We start from the raw sequence: 27,648 nt of genomic DNA on the forward strand, positions 1-27,648 counted from the left end.
AATACAGTCCGGGTGATTGCTAGATGTTAAAATTAGAATTATTTGTGAAAGAAACATATCGTTGTAGTAAATGAGAAGTCTTAATCATCTAATGTAAAATCAGGAAGTGGATAGAACACACATTGAGGAAAGCACCCAACTGAGTCACAAGACAATCCCTCACATGGAATCCTCAAGGCCAAAGGAAAAGAGGAAGACCAAAGAACACATTACGCCAGGAAATGGAGATAGACATGAGAAAAACGAACAAGAATTGGATGGAATTAGAAAGGAAGGCCCAGGACAGAGTGGGTTGGAGAATGTTGGTCGGCGGTCTATGCTCCATTGAGAGTAATAGGCGTAAGTAATGTGTAACTATACTGCCACAGTATATAACAGTTAGAAATTAAAGGAAAATTAGCGAATACAGGGAAATTGAAACATCTATATTCTTTCGTCTGATAGGCTTGTTAGTAAGTCTTATCGGATAGAAAACAAAATTTATCGTCCATAGTTTATAGTTAAATTCTGAATACCAGGAAAATTAATCTGATATTCCAATGTGATATTTTCAAGTGCTGTAGTAAAGGATGAACATTTGAAAGAAGTGCAAAAAATCCACCATATGCAAGTCATTTGCATGTTGAAGATGTAATAAACATGAAGATTTTAGTACGTAGAGGTAGAAAATGCTTTTTTTAGTGACAAAGAACACTTTTTTAAGACAACATCCAAATATATCAACAGTGACCTATTATGGGGTCTAACAATAAAAATGTGAAATTCTCGACTCATCGGATTCCAAAACTATGATTAATTTCGTCAGAACAATAATAACAAAAGTAAAACTTTATTTGGAATGAACAGACTATCCCAAAAAAATAAAGGTTTAAGTATGAATGATGTTATAAACTGAAATCAAGTGGCCGGAACATTTCAGCGTAACTACACTCATTAGGAATAACAGGCGTAAGTAAGTAAGTAAGTACACTCAGTAGTAACTTCTCATAATTGCATGTCAATTATGGTTCTCAGATACTCAAACTTTTATCGACGAAAAAGTGATGTAAGATTTCGGAATTCAACTTAGCTTCACAGATATATTGTTTGGCACACTAGTCAAATTTACCTTAGTATTGAGTACTCGGTTTATGGTAACTTCGTTTATAAAAACATTAGTCAACTTAAAATATTACTCAATCAAACCATGTGACTTAGGGTTCTTGTAATATTTGTGTAGTCTTTCGAAAATCATATAAAGATGAGTCGTCTAATTTACACCATTAACTTTACGCCCAAACTAAAATTCCTTCCAATAATTTAATATTTATGCATAGATTACGAACATTAGAATTTTAGGATTTTCACCTGTGAACGAAATATCGGCCTACAACTCACCAATTTTCAGCTATAGTAAAACCAACTATTTTAAACAATTTATTTATGAAGAAATTCCTATTACAAGTGGTCTATGTATAGTAGATGGTCCGAATAGGAGAAATGATTGACCAAAAACCTTCTTTCCTTTTCAAGTATATATTGTAGGACTAAGCATTTATGACAACAACAATATACTACTGTTAAAATTTAACGATAACATAACAGCTCAAAGCAACAAAAGTGATATTTGTCTTCATTAGTTTATATTATTTGGTTGTTTTTTTGTAATAACCACGGGAGAAATGATCACAATGGAACTCAGTATGCCCAGTCGACCAAAGACACAATAAAATATTATAGTGACAGAATAACATCAAAACATAAAGTTTGCGTTAATATAAATTTAGTATGATAATAAAATGAAGAGTTCTAATATGTCAGTGGTAATATGTATTTATTATTCAAATCCCATAGGTATGTCACCCAATTTGTTTCAAAAATTGAGATTACATAATATTAAATGACCCACTTCTTCGGCCTGTGATTACCATTTTTAACTTTAATTTCAACATAGTACTACTCTATTGTAATTGAATTTTAATTATAGGACTGTAATAAACTCTAAATTAATTCATATGATTTATATATTTCTACATTTTGCTATTATAAACATACATATATATATCAAAGTAAACATGATGCCGAGTAATTACACTTTCAACACTAGAATTTAGATCAATGTAAACTAGTTCCATCTAGGTAATAGTAACGAGAACAATACAGACTTTTCTCACAGACATTCAATTTATTTAGACTAATTGTCTAACTTGAAAAATCTGTAGGCAAAAAACACAAACATATACCTGATAACTACACTTTCATACATAGTAGACATAAAGCGAAATAGTGTGTATATAAATTCGTACATAATGTTTATGCACAAAAACAAATAGCTAATAAATAAAAACATTCCTTGAACAAGTGTTGTTCACAAAATGTATATACAGCGACACTATACTCTACTAATTGGACAGTTAAAAACAGTTTCATTTGACACATAGAAGTTGTCGGAAAAATAGCTGTTTGTAAGAAAATTGACGTTCAATTCTTATCTTATGACCATCGGTTAAAAGGTATTGTATTATTACATCATGTGTAATTTCGTTTGTAGAGTCGAATAACACTTTTTCTCCTAATACATGCTGAAAATCGCATAACGTATAATATATTGATAACGGGGGGGATTTAATTTATTTAATTAAATCACGTATCATGTTTGAAAATTAGCCGTAATTCAATAAGTACGAAAGGGATAGATAAACATGATATTGATCATCACTTAGTGATCAATCAACGGTAAATTTGGTAACATCTAGTACAGTCTAACTAACTGTGAGTTGCCTAAGCATTCAATTTTAACAGGAATTAAGGAATAATTATACGTATATTCATTGTATTTATTTAATTATCAGACGGAAGTTGTACTACTAGCGAAACATTCGTATCCGAGATTCATCTTTTAGTAATGTTTAATATAAGCTGTTCCATCTACTTTAGGATGAATAGAAACACTTTTCGAAAAAAAATACTAAAAGATATCAACAAATTATTGAAACCATTGCAATTAAAATACAGTAAATATTTTATTTGTTTTAGTGAATCAATTAATATTGTCAATATCAGACTCAGGTATATTCAAATTGTCATTAATACAACTTTATTTCCACAAAAACCTTGTAGTTTGAATAGATCTTTTCAAATATCTTCTAAACTGAAACAATGAATAACCTGATTTATTTGTTATTCAGAACGTTGCATGCCCTATAAAGTTAGAAATCAAAGTTTCACCTCATTGATCAACAGTAACGTGGATTTTAACAGATTATTATTCGAGTGTGAAATATCTACAGTATGTATGTCATTATGCTTATGTTATTATACTCATGATAAATAGTCACACTAATCAGACAAAATTGTACGGCTGTACACCCATAAAAAAATTAATAAAATATCTAATCTACTTCATTTCCCCTTTCTGATTTTGGTTTTTTTGTACTTATAGTTTCTTGAATCAAAGATGTATTGTAAATAGCACATGTGCTAATGACAAACTGATTAGTAGAAGCTTTAATAAGCAATACATCTTCATTTCTAACAAACAAAGCCCATAATATAACTACTGGTGTTACATACTACTTATACCTGAAAACATAAGTCGCATACACCACAACATAACATCCTCAGAATGTTTTATTTTAGATAGTCAACTTTACCACTCAAAGCTTTCTGAAATAAAGTCAATTAATTCTTTTCCATTCGATATCAGTTTATGTGAGAAATTAATTTTTAAACATATAATATCATTTTAACACTAAGAAAAAAGATAATCTGTTCGTCAATTGTAGTCGGCTGTAAGTAGCATAAAACGGTCTAACATGCTAAACCACATCAAGTATAGTGAGACAAAATCATCAGGCTAATTATGCATCTCGTAAGCTTCTGAAAATCTCCACACATATATATTCAGTGTAGTAGTTGGGTTATAGTCACATATATATTATCTAATGAGAATATTGACAATATTGTTGAAGGGAGATTAGATATTTAAAGTAACAAGAAAGTTTATCACATAAATGGGATACCTGATAACATTTATAATCATATTTCATAATGTTTTTAACGTCAAGTTAAATACATATCAAATGAATTTCTGATAATTCACTGTTATTTAAATAATATGTCCTTTGGTTTCACAAAAAGTGGGACAAATTGATAAAGTATTTGATCATTTGAATAAATTCCATGATAAATTTTATTTCTGATATCAAAAGTACAAATGGAAACAAAATGGAAAAAGTGATGTGAAGTGACTTTCTTTTTAATGGTGTTTTTCTAGATAAAACATTTATAGATCAAACTATGTAAACATGAAGACAATGGTTTCCTGCTTACTGAATCAGATTCATTCTTCAATACATAAATAATATTTCGTAAATAAATTAACAAGTTAATATTAAACTGATGATAGTTTTTTTTAAAGTAAGATCAGTTATTTTGGTAAGACTATAATTAATGGATGAACCAATTACATTTAAGATAGCAAATCTTGGATTTTGGCACGAAACCCATTCAATCATTTGTTTAAATACTATTTTGGCATTATAACTGATGTCAGTTCGTGATGAAAACATTAAATCTAATTCCTAACCCTAACATTCAACTGTAAATTCTAATCTTAACTCCTTCATACTAATCTATAACCCTCATTTAATTCTGATAAGTAGGTGAACATTTCAAGATCATTTTAACATTGCTTGAAGGTCGACCATAATTTATAGTCTTACCGTTATTTCCTGTGATTTCTTTTAATGATTATTTAAAGAAAACAAATAAATAATCTGTTCTTGATTTGATTCTTTTTTGCTAAATTTACAGTTCCAAAGGAAGACATCCAGGTTTGGGGGAAAATTCAAGAAATGACACCAAAATGATTTTATCCTATGTACTTGACAAATTTATATTGGACTAATTTGGTATAGAAAATTAGATTGGAGTTATATTTCATGTGAATATTACAAAAAAATTGGTATCTAACAGAGATCATGTTTAATCCCTATATATATTCAAAATGGTATACAAAAATGTAAAATGATGAATTGAACAATTCAACAGACAAGTAAATCAGTAGACAGAATTAAGATACACTGTAAGCGAAATGTAACAAATGGTTAAATAATGTTGAAATAAAATTTATTGTTTAAACAATAAAAGCTGATTACCATTCGTCAGTTTTGATTCAACCTTGACAAGAGGTTTATATCATGACTTTTCTATTCTTAAATCTAAATAACAGTATAAAACAGTAATTGTTAGGTGGTTTTTTTCCTAATTTTTTATCATAAAGATATTCTCCCTTTGATAAGTTTTTTTTTTAGAATTGAATCATTCCAATATATACTTTATAAGATGTACTAAGCTGATATGAAATATTCAAAGTGGAAGGAAAATGTAATGAACTCATGTCATTCAAAATAACTGAACATGACTGTTAATTTTGCTTTATGTCATGATGTTAATTTAGAGAAAAATAACAACTAGGTCTTATGGTGTTACCATAAAAGAAATCAAATGAAGTTCATCGAGTAAATATATATAAAATAATTTACCAGTGAATCATTTGGTATACATAGATGATTATTATCTTCTAACGATGACTGACGTATATTATTAGCTGCTTTATTTTGAGAGTTTGTTGTAAGTTGTATATCTTCACAGTAAGTATTGAGAATTGAATCTGAATAATGATCTCTTGTATACTGTTCATATGAATTTTTATTGATGTAATCGTTTGGTTTTACATGGAAACTTCGAGTTCTAACTAGTGATGAATGATTATTCGCATCTGGAAGTGGTCGATGTTTCAATTTGTTGCATTTTATTCTAGCGTTTTGATGACAAGTTGTCTAAATTAAAGAACAAATGAAAGTCAGCAAAAAAAATACATTAGAAAATCCAATTCATATAGGTGATTCGGTCGACTAGTTTTTAGTCAACAATGTAATAATGATATGAATTTGACAATAATAGATGTACTGTACTTGATCACTAAGGTATGTATTATATCGTAGTGCATAAATTACCTTAAGATTATAAACGACAGGCGAAGTTATTACAAAGCTCATGAACTCAGGCTTTCAAAAGCCAGTTAAGAGATTCGGATTTCAAACAATTCAAATTACCTTTGTATTTATGGAGAACTTTTGGCCGAAATAATTAGCGACAAATCGAGAAATACTTTGTCACTAATGCAACAAATTGTAAACAATATCTTGGCGTCAAGGCTAGTGATATGTATAATCTGTCAAAATTATTTCGGAACGTTCAGTCACTAAATTGAAATGTTTACTAAGAAAATAACAAACGTTAGTTTAATACAAAAGAAATCAGAGTACTTTATTTAGTATAAAAAATTATCTTTGATATTATATAATGACACAGACGTTTACTTGATATTCATAAATTTCATAAGGTGAAGACTACTTACCCAATTCAATCCAAAAACATCATATTCACTTGTAACAAGTGAATCACAATCTTCCCAGTATCCACTACTAGCGTTACTACTTGTAATCAGTTGATCTATTGAATTGTGATCTTTTCCAAATGTACTATTTTTAAGTTTATTCTTTTCAGTTGATCTACTTTTGGTTGGTGATAATGAATTTAATAATTCTATACTGTCTGAATCAATCATATGAAATTTCAAGTTTTTATCCATAAAGAAACAAATGTTGTTATTTTGCTAAAATCAAGAAAAAACAAATGGAAATGTTAACTGAAGTGGTTAGTAAATAAACTGTCAATGTATGAATTAAGTTCTGAAAAATAGAATTGAAAAGATACATTTGAGTATCGAAATCAAAGGATTAACAAATGATGAGAGGAATCACTGAGCGGATTCCTTGAGTATTAAAGAGTTTTCATTGAAAAGTTGTATTATCCAATACTACGTTAGGTATTGAATATCATTTGAAAAACTGATTAGACTTGCCTAAGAATTTTTCAGCAACTGTGTTGAACCGACTATTCAATAATTTATTAGATTAGAAATTAATATGATGTTACTATTATTTAGAATAAAGTTGAACTATTTTGCTGTGATGAAGACACCATTTTATTTATTTCAGCACATAAACATTGGCATGAGGAGGCATAAAATATATGTGCACCACACAAATCATTCGATATGTGTAAGATCTAGGATACTGCCCGGGTGCCTAAATCGAAGCTGGTGGTTTTCTTAGTGGGTTACTCCCCGATCCAAGCCTTCGACCTAGAGGTTTAATCCACAAGATAGTAGGGCGACGTTATAGATGCAGTCCCATAGTGGCTGGTGACGAACAATAGGTTCATACACAATTTGTTACATCAAGATCCTATAGCTTTGTGATCTGCGCTATCCGCTAATGAACTGTAATTGACGCTTCTCATTGCCTTTTGATTATAAACGCCGTTGAAATTTATATAATAACGGTTATCAAAGTGATTGATTAACAAAGCAAAGCCACTACAAAGCTAAGGAATTTAGAAAAAGACAAATATTCATATAATCTAAATCTTTTCTGTATAGTAGAAGGATCATATTCTGTGAAACTGTTTATTCAGCTTACAGAATAATGGATACAAATCAAGGAGAAGTTATGAAGTAGGTGAAACTATTCGAGAACATACTAACAACTGAAACGTTTTTCACAACATGAAATGATTAACAACATAATAAGTATTAAAAAAACATATCCATTTCAAATACTACGCTCTTAAATTGACCATCATTACAAATTGACTCAAGTTAGAATTATTGAATATTTTATCTTGTCTAGCTGATCTAAACGTATCATGCTCACAACAAAAACTCAAAGTCATATGCTTGATGCCATCCGAGATCATAAGTGGATTCCGCTGAAGAACCGGAAATTAGAATACAACCACAATTCAGTGCCACCTAGTTTTCAATTGTTTGTTCTAACTGATATTTGTTCGTAAACAGCATTCATTAAAAAAAACTACAGAATAAATACCCAAAGATGATGTAATCGTATGTTTAAGGTACTGAGTACAATATTTTCTCATAAAACCAAGCCGAATTCTATAATGAATTAAAGAAGAATCCAATATTTTTTCACTTATAAGAAAAACAATCAGCCATTATTTTGATTTTTAAAATAATCCTATTGTGACTTTAAGCCCGGCTTTTTTATCACGTGATTTATTCGCCCATCGAAAAACGACATATTCACTCTTATACTGTGCTAAACCAATGACGTTCGAGCGGTATGAGCAGCCGAGCGTCTTTATTAGTCGATTGCTCCCCTAGCTCGTCCAGTTGAGTCTAGAACACCAATAACAGATTCCACTATGTGGATCCTTTATTTCAAACATACTTGGTTTATATATCAGCCAGACAGACCGCGTCACACCATAAAATAGGAAATAATACTTGTACAAAATATAGCCAAAGGTGGCTGTGAACGTGGGAGATAGTGATTAAAAAACTGAGTATAACATAAGAACAGTGAATCGTACAATAATGATCTATAGATCAAGATGAAGCTTATAATACGGGAGAATATAGATATACATAATCTAATCGCTAAACAATTATATCATAGGAATATACAAATAATATTAGTCCATTATTAGGTCTCAGAAGTTACTCGTAATTTAATCTTCGCTAGGATATAATACTATAGGTCAAAATGAAGCTTATAATAAGATTAATATAGATAAACACAATCTAGTCACTGAATAATTATACAATAGGAATATATATAGTCTACGCAAAATACTACGGATCCGTTCGCCGGACACTATCAGCAATAACCAACTGTGGGTAAGAACAAACCAGATCGCACTGGAGGAAGAAATCAGGAAGAAGCTCTGGAAGTGGATAGAACATACATTGAGGAAAGCACCCAACTGAGTCACAAGGCAATCCCTCACATGGAATCCTCAAGGCCAAAGGAAAAGAGGAAGATCAAAGAACACATTACGCCAGGAAATGGAGATAGACATGAGAAAAACGAACAAGAATTGGATGGAATTAGAAAGGAAGGCCCAGGACAGAGTGGGTTGGAGAATGTTGGTCGGCGGCCTATGCTCCATTGAGAGTAATAGGCGTAAGTAAGTAAGTAAGTATTATATATATATATATAACATTAGTGCATTATTAGTTCCTGTAGTTACTAGTAATGTAACCTTCACTAGGATATAACAAATTCCAGATACATTTTCTTTTCTTTTTTGTAATAAACTTTTGGTTTATTTACCAAAATAGATTTATTGGGTTCATTTTTTTTCAAAGTTTCTTTTTATTCAATGTCTAATGTGTTTTTAACTTAGAATTAATAAATGTCATAACAATTTTACAATCAGTACCATATTTTTAACAATCATCCTATCGGCTTATCCATTCTTATTTGTTTTCATATAGAAACAACTATAATTTGGACATTATATTATACTATATTCATTTCAATTTTATTAGTCAGTGTTTATACTGTAAAATATAATTCATAAATGAATCAGTTATTTATTACATAATACATAAAATAATGTCAGTCTTTTAAAAGAAATTCTAATGAAAATAAGTTTTGTACAGATCGGTAATGCGCAACGTTTTTTTTCTTTTTTACCGAAAATATTTACCGATGTTAGTTAATCTAAATATTGGAAAGTTAATAAAACTATTTATTTGTTTTCAGAGAGGGTTTTGTGAAGATTTTAGAAATTTCACTAGTTGAAATCATGAGCCAATTGAAGCTAGATCACCATGGAAAACATGAAATCACTACTGGATGGCCGTTTCGTCCGACTATGGGACTCCTCAGCAGTGTGTATCCACAATCCCGCCCCCCGAGAAATTCGAACCCAGAACCTGTCAGTCTCACGCGTGAGCACTTAACCATTAGACCATTGAGCCGGCCAGCATCCAACAGTGTTAATGTCTATTATTTATTTTTTATTGAAAAAAAGTTCCATCATTATAATCAACAGATTACTTTAGTAAATAATACATTATTCGATGGATAAATAAAGATAATGGGAAGAAAAAAATTAATTAAGATGATCTATTTCTATCAATAATAAGAAGGAATTAAGTTTGAAATTGAAAAGAACTAGTTTATGACTTATTTCTATGATTTATTGTATTGTAAAGATTGTTAAATTTGAAGTTTTTACATCGTACACAATAATTTTGATAAATAGACATTATGTATTAGTATAAACTGTCAATCCGTAATCTGATAGTCTGAATGTTATCTGCACGTTAGTGAACCTCAAGTTTACAATTTTGATCCCTGAAGGATTAGTAAAATGAGCTTCGGTGAGGAGTCCCAAATTAGGATAAAACAATACCATAAGTTTCATTGATTTTCTAACTAAAATGATTATCAGTATGAAGTTTTAGAGATTGTTTACATTTATTATGACCAAAAACCGATCTGTTAAACAATCACTGAAAACCTGGAAGAGCTTGTTTGTCATTTTGTTTGAGTGTGAGACTCTTCAGAAGCGCACTTACAAGAACTCAATAGCCAGTAGTGGAGTAATGGATGCGCACTGCTGAGAACTCTTACACTAAGATGAAACGAAGTCCAGTACTCCCAGGTTCCCATTCGTTATCTAACGGAGATCAATTCGTGGTCTCAATAAAACCTCCATAATGAAACATTCATATCTACAATAAACAATTTCCACAAACTTATAAGAAATGGAATTGGATTGGCTAAAAAGTACGTAGATTAAATTCATTTTACAACTGATCTGGTTTCAAACATCAATAAAATTTATCAAGGAGATAATAAAACTAATTATTAACTAATTCAAGAGTAATAAATTCACATTATTCATATATATATATATATATATATATATATATATATATATATATATATATATATATATATATATATATGATACAGACTGAATAGGAATGTGCATACAACTCAATCATACATAATAAGTTTCACCTTCTTATATTTATCTTTATGCAATAATACGCATGCGCAAATACCATTCATATATTGAATAACTACCCCATTTAAATCTAAACTTGAGAAAATAACACGTTTAGCAGTAATTTGCAGAAGTGCAAAATATAGTCTTTGTCCGGAATTGAGTGACAGTAACAGGTAGAAATCACCATAAGTGACCTAGATATATAATATTGCTCAAAAATTTATTGTGTAATCTTCATGATATATATGTATATATAAGAGCTATTCAAGTGTAATCTTATAACAAGCACATTCATCGTAATCTTGAAATATGTTCTACATTTATACAAATTGCATTATTTCAGACAGTTATCGTTATAAAACTCATCAGGGAAAATATTTCAACTAATGTTTTATTTTCAGAAAAGTATACTTGAATATAACGAAATGAAAATAACTATTTAATGAGATATTGATCAGTTAACATACTCTCGAGAAGTTATCTTTTCTTCTACCCATCTTCATTCTATTTCAATTATAATTGAACTAAATAATGAGAACTTCGTCAATATTTTTAATTCTAGAATAACAGTATGAATGTTATTCATCTGTTAAAGAACAGATTAAACGTGATTACGCAATGAAATCAAATGCTAATGCTAAAAGATGGAATTAGTCGACAAGAAACCCTGGATCTAAATTTCGTGCTATTTGACGCTCGTCAGGAGGATGAACCTGCAAGATTCGATCTCGCATCACCTGGCTTCACTGTGAGAGGCGGTATCACTGAGCTATCTAGATCACGACTAACTTTCAGTAAGAATGAAATTTATTTACAACTAACTGATCACTGCAGAGTGACCAATGTTATTTATCTCAAGCTACTATCCAGCAATTCATCAATTGTAAACTAACGAAAATCATAGTTCGTTAACTGATTAAGTTTGCCGTGGTAACACTGATATTGCATGTGTAAGAGCAAGATAATTTTCAGGAAAATTTGTTTTATTTACCTTTTATAAATAAATTCTGATTAGATTCGGTCATATTATTCGTTAGCTGTGGTTACTGTTAGTAGCTCAGGATTCATGGCATTTTGTTGTCCGATATTTTATGTAGTTTTTCTATTAAACTTTATATTTCAGCCTCATGATTGCTGGCAACAACTGAAAATGAATGCCTACAAACGTGATGAAACTGGTTGTGAGTCTACTGTTTAAGTACGTGTCACCTTAATTCAGTATCCACATATGTGACTACCGAGAATTTATTCTGCTATCGATTACATCCACCATTCCTTGATTGATAAACTTTGAACAACTCTTAGAACGTGAGCATAAAATTAGTTAACATGTGATCTTACCACAGATTAACAAAATTATTAGAGGAAAATATAAAGATTTATATTTTGTAGATTTATAGCAAAAAAATTATTTTAGATTCCGATAATTGCTTTCAGTAACACGTTTAAAACTATCAAAATAAGTTTTTGCGACGAGAATATAATTTATGGACGAAGCAAGAAAATTATATATAGCAAGTATTGAATTTTGGATTATGAGGACCTCGACATCTGAGGGGAAACACGGCATACAATGGACAGTTCAAAATCAATTAGACGATTTTGGCTTCGTAGATGACATAGCCCTCCTATCCTATATACACGAATAAATGCAGATAAAGACAGCCAGTGTAGCAGCAGCCTCTACATCAGTAGGCCACAACACACACAATAAGATAACCAAGATCCTCAAATACAACATGGAGAACACAAACTCAATCACATTTTGTGTTTGAAGCTGATGTCAGTTCGTGATGAAAACCCTGACTATCCATACTAAATTAGAACTTTTTTTGACCTTAGTCAGAAAGTGAATTTTCACAAGGTTACTTTAACGTCGCTCATATATCATTCATCACAAGTCGTTCATAAGGCAAAGTCTCACCACTTACATAGATATCAAGTCTACAGTTAACATAGAATAAAATGAACATAAACCGACAATTTAGTGATTTATTTAAATTCGACAGAATATTATTATTATTATTATTAATTAATTAATTAATTAAAGTGCCCTACAAAGACTAACAAAAGAACCATTTAGATCATTTTTCACTAATTTTTTAAAGCCTGTCTTCAACAATAGAATTTATTCTCAAATATTCTCATCCATACTTATGCTTAAATTTTCAAAGTCCATAAAAATTCACATGATATATAAAAGTCCATTGAAACTTTAGTACGTACAACATCTTAATAGAACTTATACACCTAACATTGACTAATTTATAATAGAACAATAAAAATTAATCCCTTTCATTAGTTTGTAATTTACAATTTAGAAGAAGAAAAATATTATTTTCTCGAAATGTTTATCTATACAATGAAGGTAGTATTGATTTATAGTCTTTGAGAATGTCGGAAAATAAACCGTTCTAAATTGAATATTCTTTTTAATATCAGATAAAATAAGACCAGTATCATTGTACGTCAATGACACTAAACATATGAGACTTGTCATATCTTGACTTCTCTACAATTTATGGTTTTTGTTGAGTTTATGTCCAGCTTTTTATCACGTGATTTATCCACCAATCAAAATACGACTTATACAATCTTATCGCTGCCAAATCAATCACGTTCAACAGGTGTGAGCAGCCTAGCGTCCTCATTTGTCCTATGTCCGCCTAGCACGTCCACTTGAGTCCAGAACACAAATACCAGCTTCCAATATGGGAATCGAATCGAATCATTTATTTCAGACATACTGGGTTTATATATCAATCAAACAGACCGCAACGAACCATAAAATAAGAAATAGCATTTGTACACAATAAAGCCAAAAAGTGACTATGAACATGAGAGGCAGTAGTCAATAAACTGAACATAGCTTAAGAACAGTAAATCGTACAATAATAAATTACAGGTCAAAATAAAGCTCATAATAAGAGGAATATAAATATACATAATCTAATTATTCAATAGTTATACCATAAGAATGTATAGATAATATTAGTCAGTTAATATGTCTCAGAAGTTACTCGTGATTTATTCTTCGCTCGGATATAACAGTTTTTATATTGAAAAAAGAGTGTGAATGAAATCAAAATGACTTGTATAATGATGCAATTTTAGTTAATTTATTTTCAATATTAAGTAATTAAGTTCAATTGTCAAGAAATCCTAGACTCATATTACATTCTTATCGGAACTTATTTGCCGAGTATTTATTATACATAAACTGTTCATTGGATAATTAAACAAAACTGAGATTGATGTGTTTTTTATAGAACTCTTCTATTTTAACTTTAAAATTATTCATCGGAAACCCTAAGTGATCCAAGCAGCTTTTAACATTGTTGTAGTAAACAATATTTTACATAAAACTGTAATTTCATTTAACGCTTCTCATTATTAACGGTATATTATGTTTGTAATATCTAACATTTTTTTATATTCAGATTAAATGTAAACATTTTCAGACATTTGGACTGTAATTTTATTTAATTCGACTACGAAAAACAAATGAATATGATCGCCTATATTAATCAATTATGTAAATAGTCATTTATTTATTTTAGAAAATTTTCATGCAATTTTCACATGCTTTACGCTTTCGTAATGAAAGTATTTATATAGCTATTGAGTTCGGTAAAGAAACATACATAATTAATTCCCTAATACGTTGTAAAATATCTATTTTACTTCGTGTACATGAATATTATATGATTGAAAAAGTTCATTCAACATGAAGTGAACTGTTGATTGTTTATGTATATAACTCAGCATGATTTTGAATAAATTGAAGTTTTTTTATCTGATTAAATAAACTGTACACGAAAAAATACATATGTCAATCAAAATAAATGACAGTAGCTTGAATATGTTGTCATCAAAGAAAATACGGTCTTCATATATCTTTTCTCAAGAGTATTCCGGAGAGTTATAAAGAATAACAGAGTAATTATCATATTTTATTAAGTTTTATGGAAAAATTAATCTTCAATATGTAAGCACTTGATAAGTTAGAAAGTGATGGTAGGAATTTTAGACATCATAAAACCCAATACAATAAATTTTACTGAAATAGCTTACATAAACTTCATTGAGAAACTGTATTACATTTCAATCCTCAGCAACAAATTCTAACATACTTCTTTGCATCTGCTTTCCTCTAGGAATACTATGCAGCAAAAAATCGGTTTATTCAATCTTGAATTGATTAACAACTTGAAGTTCAAATTCTTAACAATAACAAATACCTGTAAGACAAGAACTGTTTATCTTGTTTCAAAATTCAATGATCTTCACAAAATCACTATCTTTACCTGTAGTACTATCGGTACAATCATTATCATATGATTGAGCATCTAATTTCTTGATAATTTCACTATTCTATCAGAATCAGAATCATGTGTAAATTTTATTTATTTGTTTTTGAATTAGCAACAAATTCAATTTTTAAAAAAATGTGGATTTTTTTTTTCAGGAAACCATAACAAAAATCTTTCATCTTAAACTGACTTTAGTTGAAAAAATTTACTAAAATAGTAATAAATCACTTAAGTAAATGAAGGAAATATTCATTTTTAATAAAATCCTATTACAATAGTTGAAATCATGAGCCAATTGAAGCTAGATCACCATGGAAAACATGGAAGCACTACTGGATGGCCGTTTCGTCCAACTATGGGACTCCTCAGCAGTGTGCATCCACGAACACCCCCTCCGTGAGACTCAAACCCAGGACATATCGGTCTCACGCGCGAGTGTTTACCCACTAGACTACTGTACTGGCTAGCATCCAACGGTGTTAATGTCTAACTTCAACCAATCCACGAAATTGTGCCACCGTACACCGTTGTCTTCAGTGAGCTAATATCTCATAACAGACCTGGTTGAACTCCACTGGTTACGGCTTCTCACTAGAACTCCAGGAAATGTCTCTTGAAGTCAGTCACTAGTGAGCAGATTATTATTATCAGAAGGGTTTTCCATGGTGGTCTAGCTTGAAGAATTTGCTTTCATTCAGTAGACTTATGTAACGATCAATAATGCTTTCTGTAAATTCCTCGATACATAAACCTATAAAGAAATTTTAAATAAATCAGATTTGATGTATGACTAAATCAATTTAACTATTGTTTACATAATATTGCCTCTGTTATTCTATTCTTAGATATTTCGATGATCAAATATGTGTTTAGATGATTCTGAATGATTTTTCCAGCAAATAGTCAAAGTGTCAAGGTCAGTGATATGATATTACAGATAGAAGTACTCTCTTCTGACTGAAAAAAACAAATACATGTGACCTGTTTAAAAACAATTTCACCAATTAAAAAAATATATTTTAATGGGAAATATTATGAAAATGATTTCTTCCTCCTCTTGGTGATTAGTGATGATTACTGAATGGTATTATTAAAGAATAATTGTTTGAAACCAAGATATTAGTAAAACCCGGTATTGACAAAAAGTAAACATTATGCCTACATATATTGTACGTCGTACAAAATATTCTATGTTAACAACCATTACATTATGATAAAAACAGTACCAATATGAGATTAATATATGTGTAGTTGAACTATGCATACATTTATAAAAAACTTAGTTTCTCACTTTTTTTTTAGAAAATCTATTAGATGAAATGATAAGTTGATTTTGTAGGTATCATTACCAAGGTTTAATTTGATAATTTCGAATAAATTGAGCATCGGGTAGGTTGTTATAAATAAATAGTATATTTGTAATATCCCAATGAGTAGGAAAACTAGATTTTCTGACGTTTCGTGGCTTAATGTAAGTCACTTCTTCAGAGAATAAATAACCAAATTTGGTTAACACACACTAGAACAAAATTTTTGGTTTACAATGGATCTGAAGCTAATCGCAATCCAGGAGTAAACTCGTTTACAATCCAAATAACCAAAGTCGGTTATTTATTCTCTGAAGAAGTGACTTAAACTAAGCCACGCAAGGTCAGAAAGTCTAATTTTTCTACTCATTGGGATATTACAAATATACTAATTATCTATGATAAGTTGATTATTTCATATAATTAATCCTAGTCATGAAATGTTTGCATTATATGAACTAAGAAAATTTTTAAAGAAAAAACTATTGATTTCATCTGTATATTATGTAACCTAAACAACCAAAAATGTATTTCAGTTCTTTTCTTTAACAGATTACGCAATACTAATAATAGTAATAACATAGTACACACAGAACAAACATGTCATCAGTTGCTATTCATACTTTCATTTTAAATCACGTAAGAAAATAAAAAAAACAGCAAAAAGTAAATTATATTAATTAAAATAAAATATTTAATAGATTGAAATTTATTTTAATCGAAAATTCATTCATCCATTGATTGAATGATATTTTGTTGTCACTAAGAACTCTTTACTGGTTGAAATCATGAGTCCATTGAGGTTAGACCACCATGGGAAACCTGGAAGCACTGGACGGCCGTTCCGTTTTAGTATGGGACTCCTCAACAGTGCGCATCCACGATCCCGCCCCCCCCATGAGATTCGAACCCAGGACCTATCAGTCTCCACGTTTTCCACGGTGGTCTAGCATCAATTGACTCATGATTTCGACCGGTGAAATTTCTAAAAATCTCCACAAAACCCATTCTGATAAGAACTCTTTAGTTGTGTTCATTTACAAACTAAACGAAATTGAAACTCGGGATCTTTTGTATTTAATGTCAAGTATAATAACATTTTACTAATGATTCAGGATCAATTAATTTATAGCTTGTAAATTTACTAAACAGAATGATCATTACTTAATGTCATCAAGTGTTTATTAGTTTGATGGTTACATGATCAATACTAGGTATAAAATTTTCTAGACTCTATCTTTTTCTAAATTTGTGGGGACTAGCACTTTAAAAAGTTAACACACTAGAACGAAAATTTTGGTTTACAATGGATCTGAAGCTAATCGCAATCCAGAAGTAAACTCGTTTACAATCTAAACGAAACGATACAAATTTATAAACTAAATAAATTTTGTCATAACCAATTGAATATATATTTCAAAATTATCATTCTAAGTATTATAAATGGGAAGTAAATATAATCTTTGATTTAAAGAAGTTTTAGTTATTCACTGGATGTGTTTATTGATACAGCATTTTACAGGAAGCTGACTCTATATCAAACACTAAACGTAGTATTAAGAATAAGCCTTTCAGGCCAGTGATGACTCGCTTGAGTTCACCAATCCAACGATGACCAGTAATTTGACTTGGATTTGCCCACCGCTCAGTTGCAAGCAGACAAAGTTAGCAGTAATCTATATCATGGGTAGATTATTTTATTGCTAGCATGACGTTCATTTGTAAAATTCTGTGGTCAACAATAATTGGACATAATACTACTAACTATTTCCCAGTTAATGCGCTAATATAACTAAAATGAAACACATCATTTTATGTAAAATCAGGTAAAATATAGTCATTTCCATAATTTTTGCACACGGATTCCTCTATTCCATATTTATAACAACACTATCAATTTACATTTTAGAATACAAAAGTAAGCGGAAATACACTACGATCCTCAATTTAACTTTACGCATTTAAGTTTCAACTGTTACCCCTCGTGGATGAGCATAGCCTGCTCACCAGGGTTCTACATTGAAGTCTGTCCTCGTCAACCCTTTGCAGTCGTCTCCAGTTGCTATTTATTCTTTTCGTGTTTGCTTCCAACTCCAGACTCAGTGTATTCCTTGGTCTTCCACTTTTCCGTTTACCTTCAGTATTCCATGTTAGTGCTTACATTGTGATGCAGCTTGATAGTTTCTGCAATATATGTTATGTCCACCTCCAAAGTCTTTTCCTAATTCACTCTTCAGGTGTAGGCTGGTTTCATCTCTCCAACAGTAGGCTGTTGCTGATGGTATCCAGCCAACGGATATTGAGTGTCTTGCGTAGACAATTGTTTATATATACTTGTACTCTTTTGATGATGGTTGTAGTAGTTCTCTAAGTTTCAGCTCCATACAGTAGGACTGTCTGGACGTTCGTAATAAAAATTCAATTCAAGTGACAACAATTGAAAACGCTGTTCCTAAATCTAATCATATTTATTTAGTTAGTTAATAAATGAAACATCGATAACATAGAAAATAACCATCCTGAAGAAATAACTAACACCAAGTACCGTAAAATTAGAAATACAAATTTCTACTAATTGAGATACCATAAAAATAGTTTTTTATTTATTACTAGCAATAATTATCATAAATTGATTTCTACCACAGTTTCCCTTGATCATTCCATACTTTTTTTATAAATTTCTACCAAGTGTTTCCATCTATCATTCACGTGACCAAATTTTATATTTGAAAAAAGTTACAGTTTTAATTTGTGTTTTAAAACAATCGAATCGGTTTCATTGAAAGAAAAAACAAAACAAATTTTCAATACCATGAGATTAAGAAGAAAAAAGGATCACAGAACTAGAAACTAACGATCTATTTTAAATAATTACGAATAATTATACTGAGCATTCCTATCCCATACACACGGAAAAATGCAGATAAAGACAGTCAGTGTAGCGGCAGTCTCTGCATCAGTTAACCTCAACATACACAAGGGGAAAACAAAGGTCCTCAAATACAACACGGAGAACAACAACCCAATCACACTTGATGGCAAAACACTGGAAGATGTTGAATCCTTCACGCACCTGGGAAGCACCATCGATGAACAGAGAGGATCTGATACAAATGTGAAGTCAAGGATTGGCAAAACAGTAGCTGAATTCCTACAGTTGAAGAACACGTGGAACTCAAAACAACTCTCAATCAATATCAAAGTCACAATCTTCAATACCAACGTAAACACAGTTCTGCTGTATGGAGCTGAAACTTGAAGAACTACTACAATCATCATCAAGAAGGTACAATTATTTGTAAATAGTTGTCTACGCAAGATACTGAACATCCATTGACCGGATACCATCAGCAACAGCGTTCTGTGGGAGAGAACAAATCAGCTTCCAGTTGAAGAGGAAATTAGGAAAAGACGATGGAAATGGATAGAAAATACTTTACGGAAATCACCACATTGCATCACGAGGCAAGCCCCAATTTGGATTCCTGAAGCAAAGCGGAAAAGTGGGAGACCGATGAACACATTACATTGGAAAATAGAAGCAGATATGAAAAGGATGAATAACAACTGGAAAGAGCTGGAAAGGATTGCCCATTGAAACGTAGAATAACTGGTTAACATGGGTTTGATTCAAAAATACTGTTGTTATATTTTCCAGTTTACAAGACTAACTTAATTTAAAAGATTCTAAAAAGGATTTTGTTTTTCGAGCATATTCATGAGAATTCTGATCCCAGTGATTTGAAATAGAAATTGAGTTATCGTAAAATTGAACACCTTTTGAATTAAAATAAACACATTTTACTATTGTACATTTTCCCTATAGTGATTTATTGATTTCTGAGTTTACAATCTGAAAAGATAACTGATATATGTACTGATTTTTCTTACGAACGAATTATATAAGTGCTAATTTTGAATTCTGAGTGAAAGAGTAAATGTTTGAAAGATTTTAAAAAATAATTTCTTACAATTTGTAGGATGCTCCCAAATACCCTGGTACGGCCGAGAGTGGGTAGAGTTCGCTCTCCCTCTCCAAATGCTCTCACATGGCCACGCGTATATAGCCTCTGCCAGGAAAGTCCTACTCATTGCTTTCTCGTGGCAGGGGTGTTGTTTACGAAATTGAGAGGACGAAAAGCGAATGTCCAGTGCTTTAACCGGGTTCGTGGACATGGAGAGTCCACCTAGGGGAGTTGGAAAACCCTGACTCGAAACCAATGGTGCACATGGGCTCCAGTATCCTGAAGTAACAAATGGCGCACGAACCAATCGTTGGTCACCGGCTACCATGAGACTGCATCTCCTCACGATGCCCCACTGCCTTGTGGATCAGACCTTCAGGTCAAAGGCTCGGGGAGTGGCCCCCTAAGAAAACCACCTGCTTCGGTTTGGGAACCCGAGCAGTATCACAGCCCTCACACATATCAAATGAGATTTGCGTGGCACACATGTATTTGGTGCCTCCTTGTACCAATATCTATATGTTAAAATAAATAAATAATTTGCAGGATTGAAAATAAGTGGTTTGATAGAAAGTCAAGCTCATCATTTCATATTCGACTGTTAAAATGCTGAGATCTCGGATCGAAGGAATATTAAAAGCAATAGAGAAATTTTAAAAGCTTAACTCTCAGGTCAATCAGCAATCAACAAACGCATTGAAATCGATCCAAACTATCAACCAATCAGAAAAGTCATGCCCAAATATAGGACCAAGAGTCAAATCAATCAAAGATACAAGTAAACAAGTAGACATTTACAGGTTAAAGGCCAACAAAAATTAATCAAGATCGAGGTCGACAGGACAAGCTCTGAGACACATGTGGAGAAATTCGAACACTTCACTCCTCCTTGAAGTTTGTGCTGATGATGTTCAGATGAGCAATGAAAGCTCCTCGACTAAACCATCCAGCTCAGATAACAAAACTCCACCTTATTCATAAACGGTGAATTTGTTATATTTCAAAATATGGTAAACAAATATTCATAAGTCATTTCTCACTCTAAAAGTGATTTTAACATCTTTTCATTCTTTACATAAAAAGTAGTGCATTTGACGTGCAAACAGACTATGAAAACTACAAATTCATAGGAATCACACTAAACTAATTTATTCAAATCCTCTTACCTAAAGGGATAGTACACGCAGTAAAGACATGCAGTTTTGTAAAGTAACTCTATTCAATGTTACGAGCCAATATTGATAATGAAGTTTGAGCGAAACAATAATATTATTTAACAGATTCATTTCTATTTTCTATGAAGACCGATATAATTATTTTCGAAGCATATCCGTTGTCAAGTGAAGGATATGCTAGTTAACTACAAATGAATGTGATCGGTTAGTTAATCTCTTCACATTCAACACGTAACGATCATGACCAACGCGACAATTACATGTTTTTTGCCTTTTTGGTTTTTGTACCGATGATTTTTGTAGTATATATGTAGTGAACAAAAACATGTGTGCGAACAATAGAAACATAAAGTTACAGAACATCTCACTAAAATCTGAGAACCATACAATTAATGCATAATTTGCAAAATATCAATCATTTGTCTCAAACTTGACTGCTCCTTTAGCAAACATCAGTCCATTGTCTCAGATTTCATTGTTCGTGCATTTTCGTACCGATTGCTTTCCGTCCCCGTTCTTTCCTTCTCGATCTTCTACTGAAATATATCCTATCCGTGACTGTCGTTATATACTACCACCACAAATATATTACATAAACAATAGATCATCAACCATGATCGGGGATTACTGATATTGATATTAAATAACGAAATGACCTTTCTATGTGTTCTCTACTGAAATCATTAGGATCCGAGATATAGGTCAATTAAATTTACACTGTTAACGTTATTATAATCCCATACAGCGAACTCATTAAGAATTGAAATGAAAATAAAATTTCATCATTAAATTCACATTATCTGTAATATCCGATGATAACCTTGTTTTAATCATTTGATTTTTTAAAATTTAGTTGTTTGTGGAATAATAGAAAAGGTGAAGGGATTTGACAAGATAATTGAAGTCGGACAACATTGATTTCTTTACAGAAAACATTCTAAAACAATGACTATGTTTACCCTTTAAAATGACATCGTATCCATGATACCTAATGTACAATTTGTAAACATTAAATGTTACTGTTGTGTATGACCTAAATCATTTTTTTGTTAAAATGTTCTTGATGAATAATAGTGGTTATAGGTCAAACAAGCATTTCATCTTTACTTGTTCATCTGTCTGATAAGAAAAAAGTTTGAAGTTATATCACATCAAAATTCATAGTGATTTGTTAAAGATTATTTACATCACAAATGGATGAAAGTAAAATAATGATAAACACTAAAGAATAGGTTGACATAAAGTAGGACCTGAGACAAATGTTCATCAGTTCAATTCGTCATACTGCATCAGCATGATTGCATTAATTGGAGAGAATGCATCGTATATATATATATATATATATATATATATATATATATATATATATATATATATATATATATATATATATATAAAGAGAGCATGGTTTGAAGATAAAGAATGAATTCATGAAGTGAGAAATGCACTAAATAATATAAAGACCCAGATAAGGAATGAATACATAAATGACACTACTGTAGTGAACAGAACACGAGTGGGGACAATCGAAGAGCATCTCAATAAAATCTGAGAACCATATAGTAAATAGTTAATTTGCAAAATGTCAATCAATTGTCTCAAAATTGACTGTTCCATTTGCAAATATCAGTCCATTGTCTCAGATTTCATTGTTCATGCATATCACCTGAGTTCCGTCCGCGTTCTTTCCTTCTCGATCTTCTACTGAAATACATTTTATGCCTGACCACTGTTATATACTACTTATGTGGATATAAGTAACCCATACCATACCATGACCAATTTAGAATCCTATCAGCGAACGCTTTTCATCAGTAATGACAAATAATAAATTATCATGCATTATCTAACAATATGACTTTCCATGATTTAGAATATATAAAGATAATTTAACGGGCTTAATTCAAAAAATTATAATGAAAAACAAACAATGTATCTGCGCTTGAATTTGTGAAGACGTAAATATATATCATTCTTTTAAAATAACGAAAAATTGGAAGTCCTGTCAAACTATAAACTCCATTAGGTTAAATCAAAAGCTGTTCGTAATTATGCGAATAATCTTATTTTGATTTGACAACTGAATTACAAAATGGACAATCTTTTTATGACATCAAGGATATATATATATACATATATATAGATACGATATTATAAATCAGTTTTTAATTTCTAAGCAAAGATGGATAGTGGCTAACAGAGATTGATCAATTGCAGGCCTAAACAACAATAAGAAGATACAAGTAAACAACAATAAGTGAATTTAGTCTTCTCTTTTAATTTGCTTTCAACTTTTGATTATCAAGATATAATAATTTTATCTAATTTAATAAAAATGACATTCTAAATACAACTGGTGTTATCTAATGTTATTCTAATGATATCCGTGAAATTTCTACAACATGGTTTAGTTCTCTTTTTTTTAAATAACGACACACATTTGATTGAAACCGACATTAATCATTCAATGTATTCCAGTATTGGTTGCAAACAGCATCATTGACATCGGCATATCGATGTCGCTAATTCTCTCAATAATAAACAATCGAGATAAAAGGGAATAACTTCGAGGTATATACTACTTTTTTTTATGTTTATTTAAAAATTCATTAATATGATCGGATGATTTCACTCTTCCGCGAAATGTATACAATAAAAATACTAAATCATTCCCATGTAAATATGTAATATTCTATAAAAGGAAAAAAAATAAGTATTACTATAAACAAACTAATGGTCTTAAAGCTTTGTAAATCTTAATGGAAAAATTAAAAGGGAATACATTCTGTAGTAATGTTACCGTTTAGACAATAAATTTAAAACAATCATTCTTATGCATTTATGTATATATGAAAAGAAATGTACACATACAACTTATAGTAAATTTATTGTATTGACTGAATTATTTATGTAGAATCCTTAATTTCCATTATATTATTGGTTATTCATGTATAGTTTTATTGGTACTATTCTGCATCATAACTACACAAACATTAACTTTTAATAACGGTACACTAACTACAAATAATGTCTTTAATCCTGCACTAGACTAACCAATATAATAGCCGAAGTTACTGCTATTGCATAACATTTTTTATTTTCAGAACGGGGTTTTGTGGATATTATAGTAATTTTCAATAGTATGGCACTCCACAAAAGTGCGCATTCACGACCACGCACAAGGGGCTCGAACTCAGACCTTCAGTCTCGCTAGTGAACGTTTAACCTATAGACCACGAAGCCAGCCGGCGTACAATGGTGTTAATGTCTAACTTCAACCAATCCACGATATTTTCCAAGACTATTGCTGACTTTCTAAATAAAATGTATTTAATTGTTTCTTTTTTAATACAGATACAATTAATCTTAATTATTAAAAAATATTACTTTGAAGTATAAGAGTATAATAAATCATTAATCATTCCAATTGACTGTTATATCTGATTATGATAAGTGTGAAAAATGTATTCCTCTTAATTACATAACATAATTAAGTGCTGACATTTAATTTAACCAACAGCATAAACGAAATTATACAAAACAGTTTTCAAGTGTAATAGGTTAGTTAATAATACTAATAAAGATACATTAGTCCAAAATTTTTATCTTCGGCTAACTAGATTAGATTATACAACATTGCCGTATAACTATACTTGAGATTAATATTCAGGATAACGTGAGTGTGATTTTACAATAATCGGTGATTGATGAAGTGTAGTAACATAGTCACGAAAATTCATACCACATCAAAGATTGAGAACATTAGATTATTGATCTGTCTAAACACATATATCAGATTCCTCGATTAATATTACACAAACTAGAATGTGGTTTTAATTTAAACCGATCTTTGATAATATTCTTGAATCCAGTATTGAGCGTAAAGTTTATTGGGCTTAAAATTTTTATCACAGTTACTTTACTCTGAACATAAAATACAAAATTTTTAAAAGAAAGCCTTTTTATAGATTACTAATCTAATGTTATACAGATCTATAGATTTGTGATCCTAAACACATTTTAAGTCAGTTAAAACAATTAACATAATGCTAGTCGATAAATACTGCAGATTGAGACAATGCTGCCATGTGATATATGCTCACGAGAGGGAATTATATAGACTCATTTTTCTAACATGAACCTGTTAAGCCATAAAACCCGCTTACCAATATCACGTGCCCAATAAGAATCTTAAATTGATATCCTATTAACTTTACAGCTTAGTGTCTCTGACGTGTCCAAAAACACACCCGACTAATACTACTGACCTTACCTCGAGAGCTAAGTTCCTATTTGTTCGTTAATCGCAATCTTTTCACTATGCCCTGCCTGGAGTCTAAAAGTCAGCAGCCAGCCTCCACTATATCGTATATTTCAAACAGGTAATATTTATCTATTGATATATCAAACCGTATCACGCCACAAGATGGAAAACAACAAATGTTCATAGACAACCCGAAAGTTCCTGTGAAAAGTGGGATTGCATGTAACAGACAGGCAAGAAATTAGGACTAGAAAGTCGTACTACAGCAGTTATTGGGTCAGCCAAAAGCTTTTGATAAATGGAATATATATATATATATAATGTAGTTAATTAGTAATTATACAGCGAAACCATAATTACCAATAATTTGAAAAACGATTTCTAATATTTACACCATTAATCCTGTTATAATAGAACGTTTTTTAAGAGGCTAAATAAAAGCTAGTCAGAAGAGCATTTTACCACTAGTAAAATCAAATGTTTACCTATGAAATGATATTAAATAAAAAAAATAAACATGACTAAAACAGAATCGATTAGAAGATTTAAGTTTAGTGGGTTATTCACACACGCTGATGAATTTCTTACTTGACACTTAAGCTTTATGTTGCTATCTATGCCTAACATATTCACTTTCAAACAATAAAAATTGAATAAATCCCCTCATATATAAATAGTTGTTATAAGAATATAAATATAACATTTCATAATATTTGTAAAAATAAATAAATTTATACAATACTTTTCAATTGTGAAGAGGTGATTCGGTGATTAATGTAAAAAAACTTTTTTCATAGACTATTCCCTAATCTCATAGATTATAATTGATTCCCTTAAGCAACAAAACTTTCTCTGAACAAAATCATGAAGATAGGAAAACTAAGTTTATGGTCAATGTGAAAACAATATAACATTTTTTCATGAGAACTGAATAGATAGGATATTGATAAAGCAGCTCCATGACAACAGTGTTTTGATATTCAACTTAATTATAAACAGTAAACATGGTGTTTATTTGTGTATAACAAGTCAGTTTAAAATTCACACGCATTAATTTATATATATATATTCACATTTTTAAACCGCTGCAATACAATTCTAATAAAATATTACTCAGCGTATAACTGTAAATGAATTTAATTAGTTTTTTCCTTACTCAAAAGTGAGTTTGGAAAATTTTCTAATATTTTGTCAAAATAATTAAGAATAATGGGTCTAAGTTATCCAGCAAACCACCTTCGGTCTGAACCCCCTTCAATACTAAACTCATACAACTACTTCTACTCTTCTTTGACTTTAACTAATCTATAAGAAATATGGTTACTCAGAAAATTCAATGGACAAATCACTATATATATTATATGAATAAAACGATTAGTCAAACAAAATTCTTGACTTGAAAACAAATCGATTAACCAACGTATACCCAACAAATAAATGTGGAACAACTGTGATTGTAATTAAAATCAATGATAATTAGTAAATGGATATAAAAGACCTATCAGAAATCTGTCTATTTGTTCTCAACGGTTTTTACAACAGGATTAAAGATGTCAGTTACATCTGAAGACTAAAATATTTGAAGCTGACTAATCTAAACTGTGAATAATGTAAGAAATGTTTTACTGTATCATAGTCTTTTTTCTTGGTTATTAAATTCAGTAAAATCTAGTTGTACTAAAGAATTTAAAAATATTAATTAAGTTATAAACAAGGGGAAAAGAGAGACATGGTAGGTATTACACT

At 30.6% G+C, this 27,648-nt stretch overlaps 1 protein-coding gene across 1 annotated transcript in view; it reads right to left on the reverse strand.

The window, feature by feature from the left end:
* The window catches only part of SCHIP1_1 (Schwannomin interacting protein 1), an 85,694-nt gene that overhangs the window by 38,649 nt on the left and 19,397 nt on the right, over nt 1-27,648 (reverse strand). The window contains exons 2-3 of the mRNA XM_051211857.1: nt 6,404-6,661; nt 5,526-5,822 (exon numbers count right to left, since the gene is read on the reverse strand). Coding sequence (XP_051071966.1) covers nt 5,526-5,822; nt 6,404-6,637 — 531 coding nt within the window. The 5' untranslated portion in view covers nt 6,638-6,661. The remainder of the gene's footprint in view (nt 1-5,525; nt 5,823-6,403; nt 6,662-27,648) is intronic.

This window comes from Schistosoma haematobium, chromosome ZW (assembly GCF_000699445.3).
Source record: "Schistosoma haematobium chromosome ZW, whole genome shotgun sequence".
Classification (NCBI taxonomy): Eukaryota; Metazoa; Platyhelminthes; class Trematoda; order Strigeidida; family Schistosomatidae; genus Schistosoma; species Schistosoma haematobium.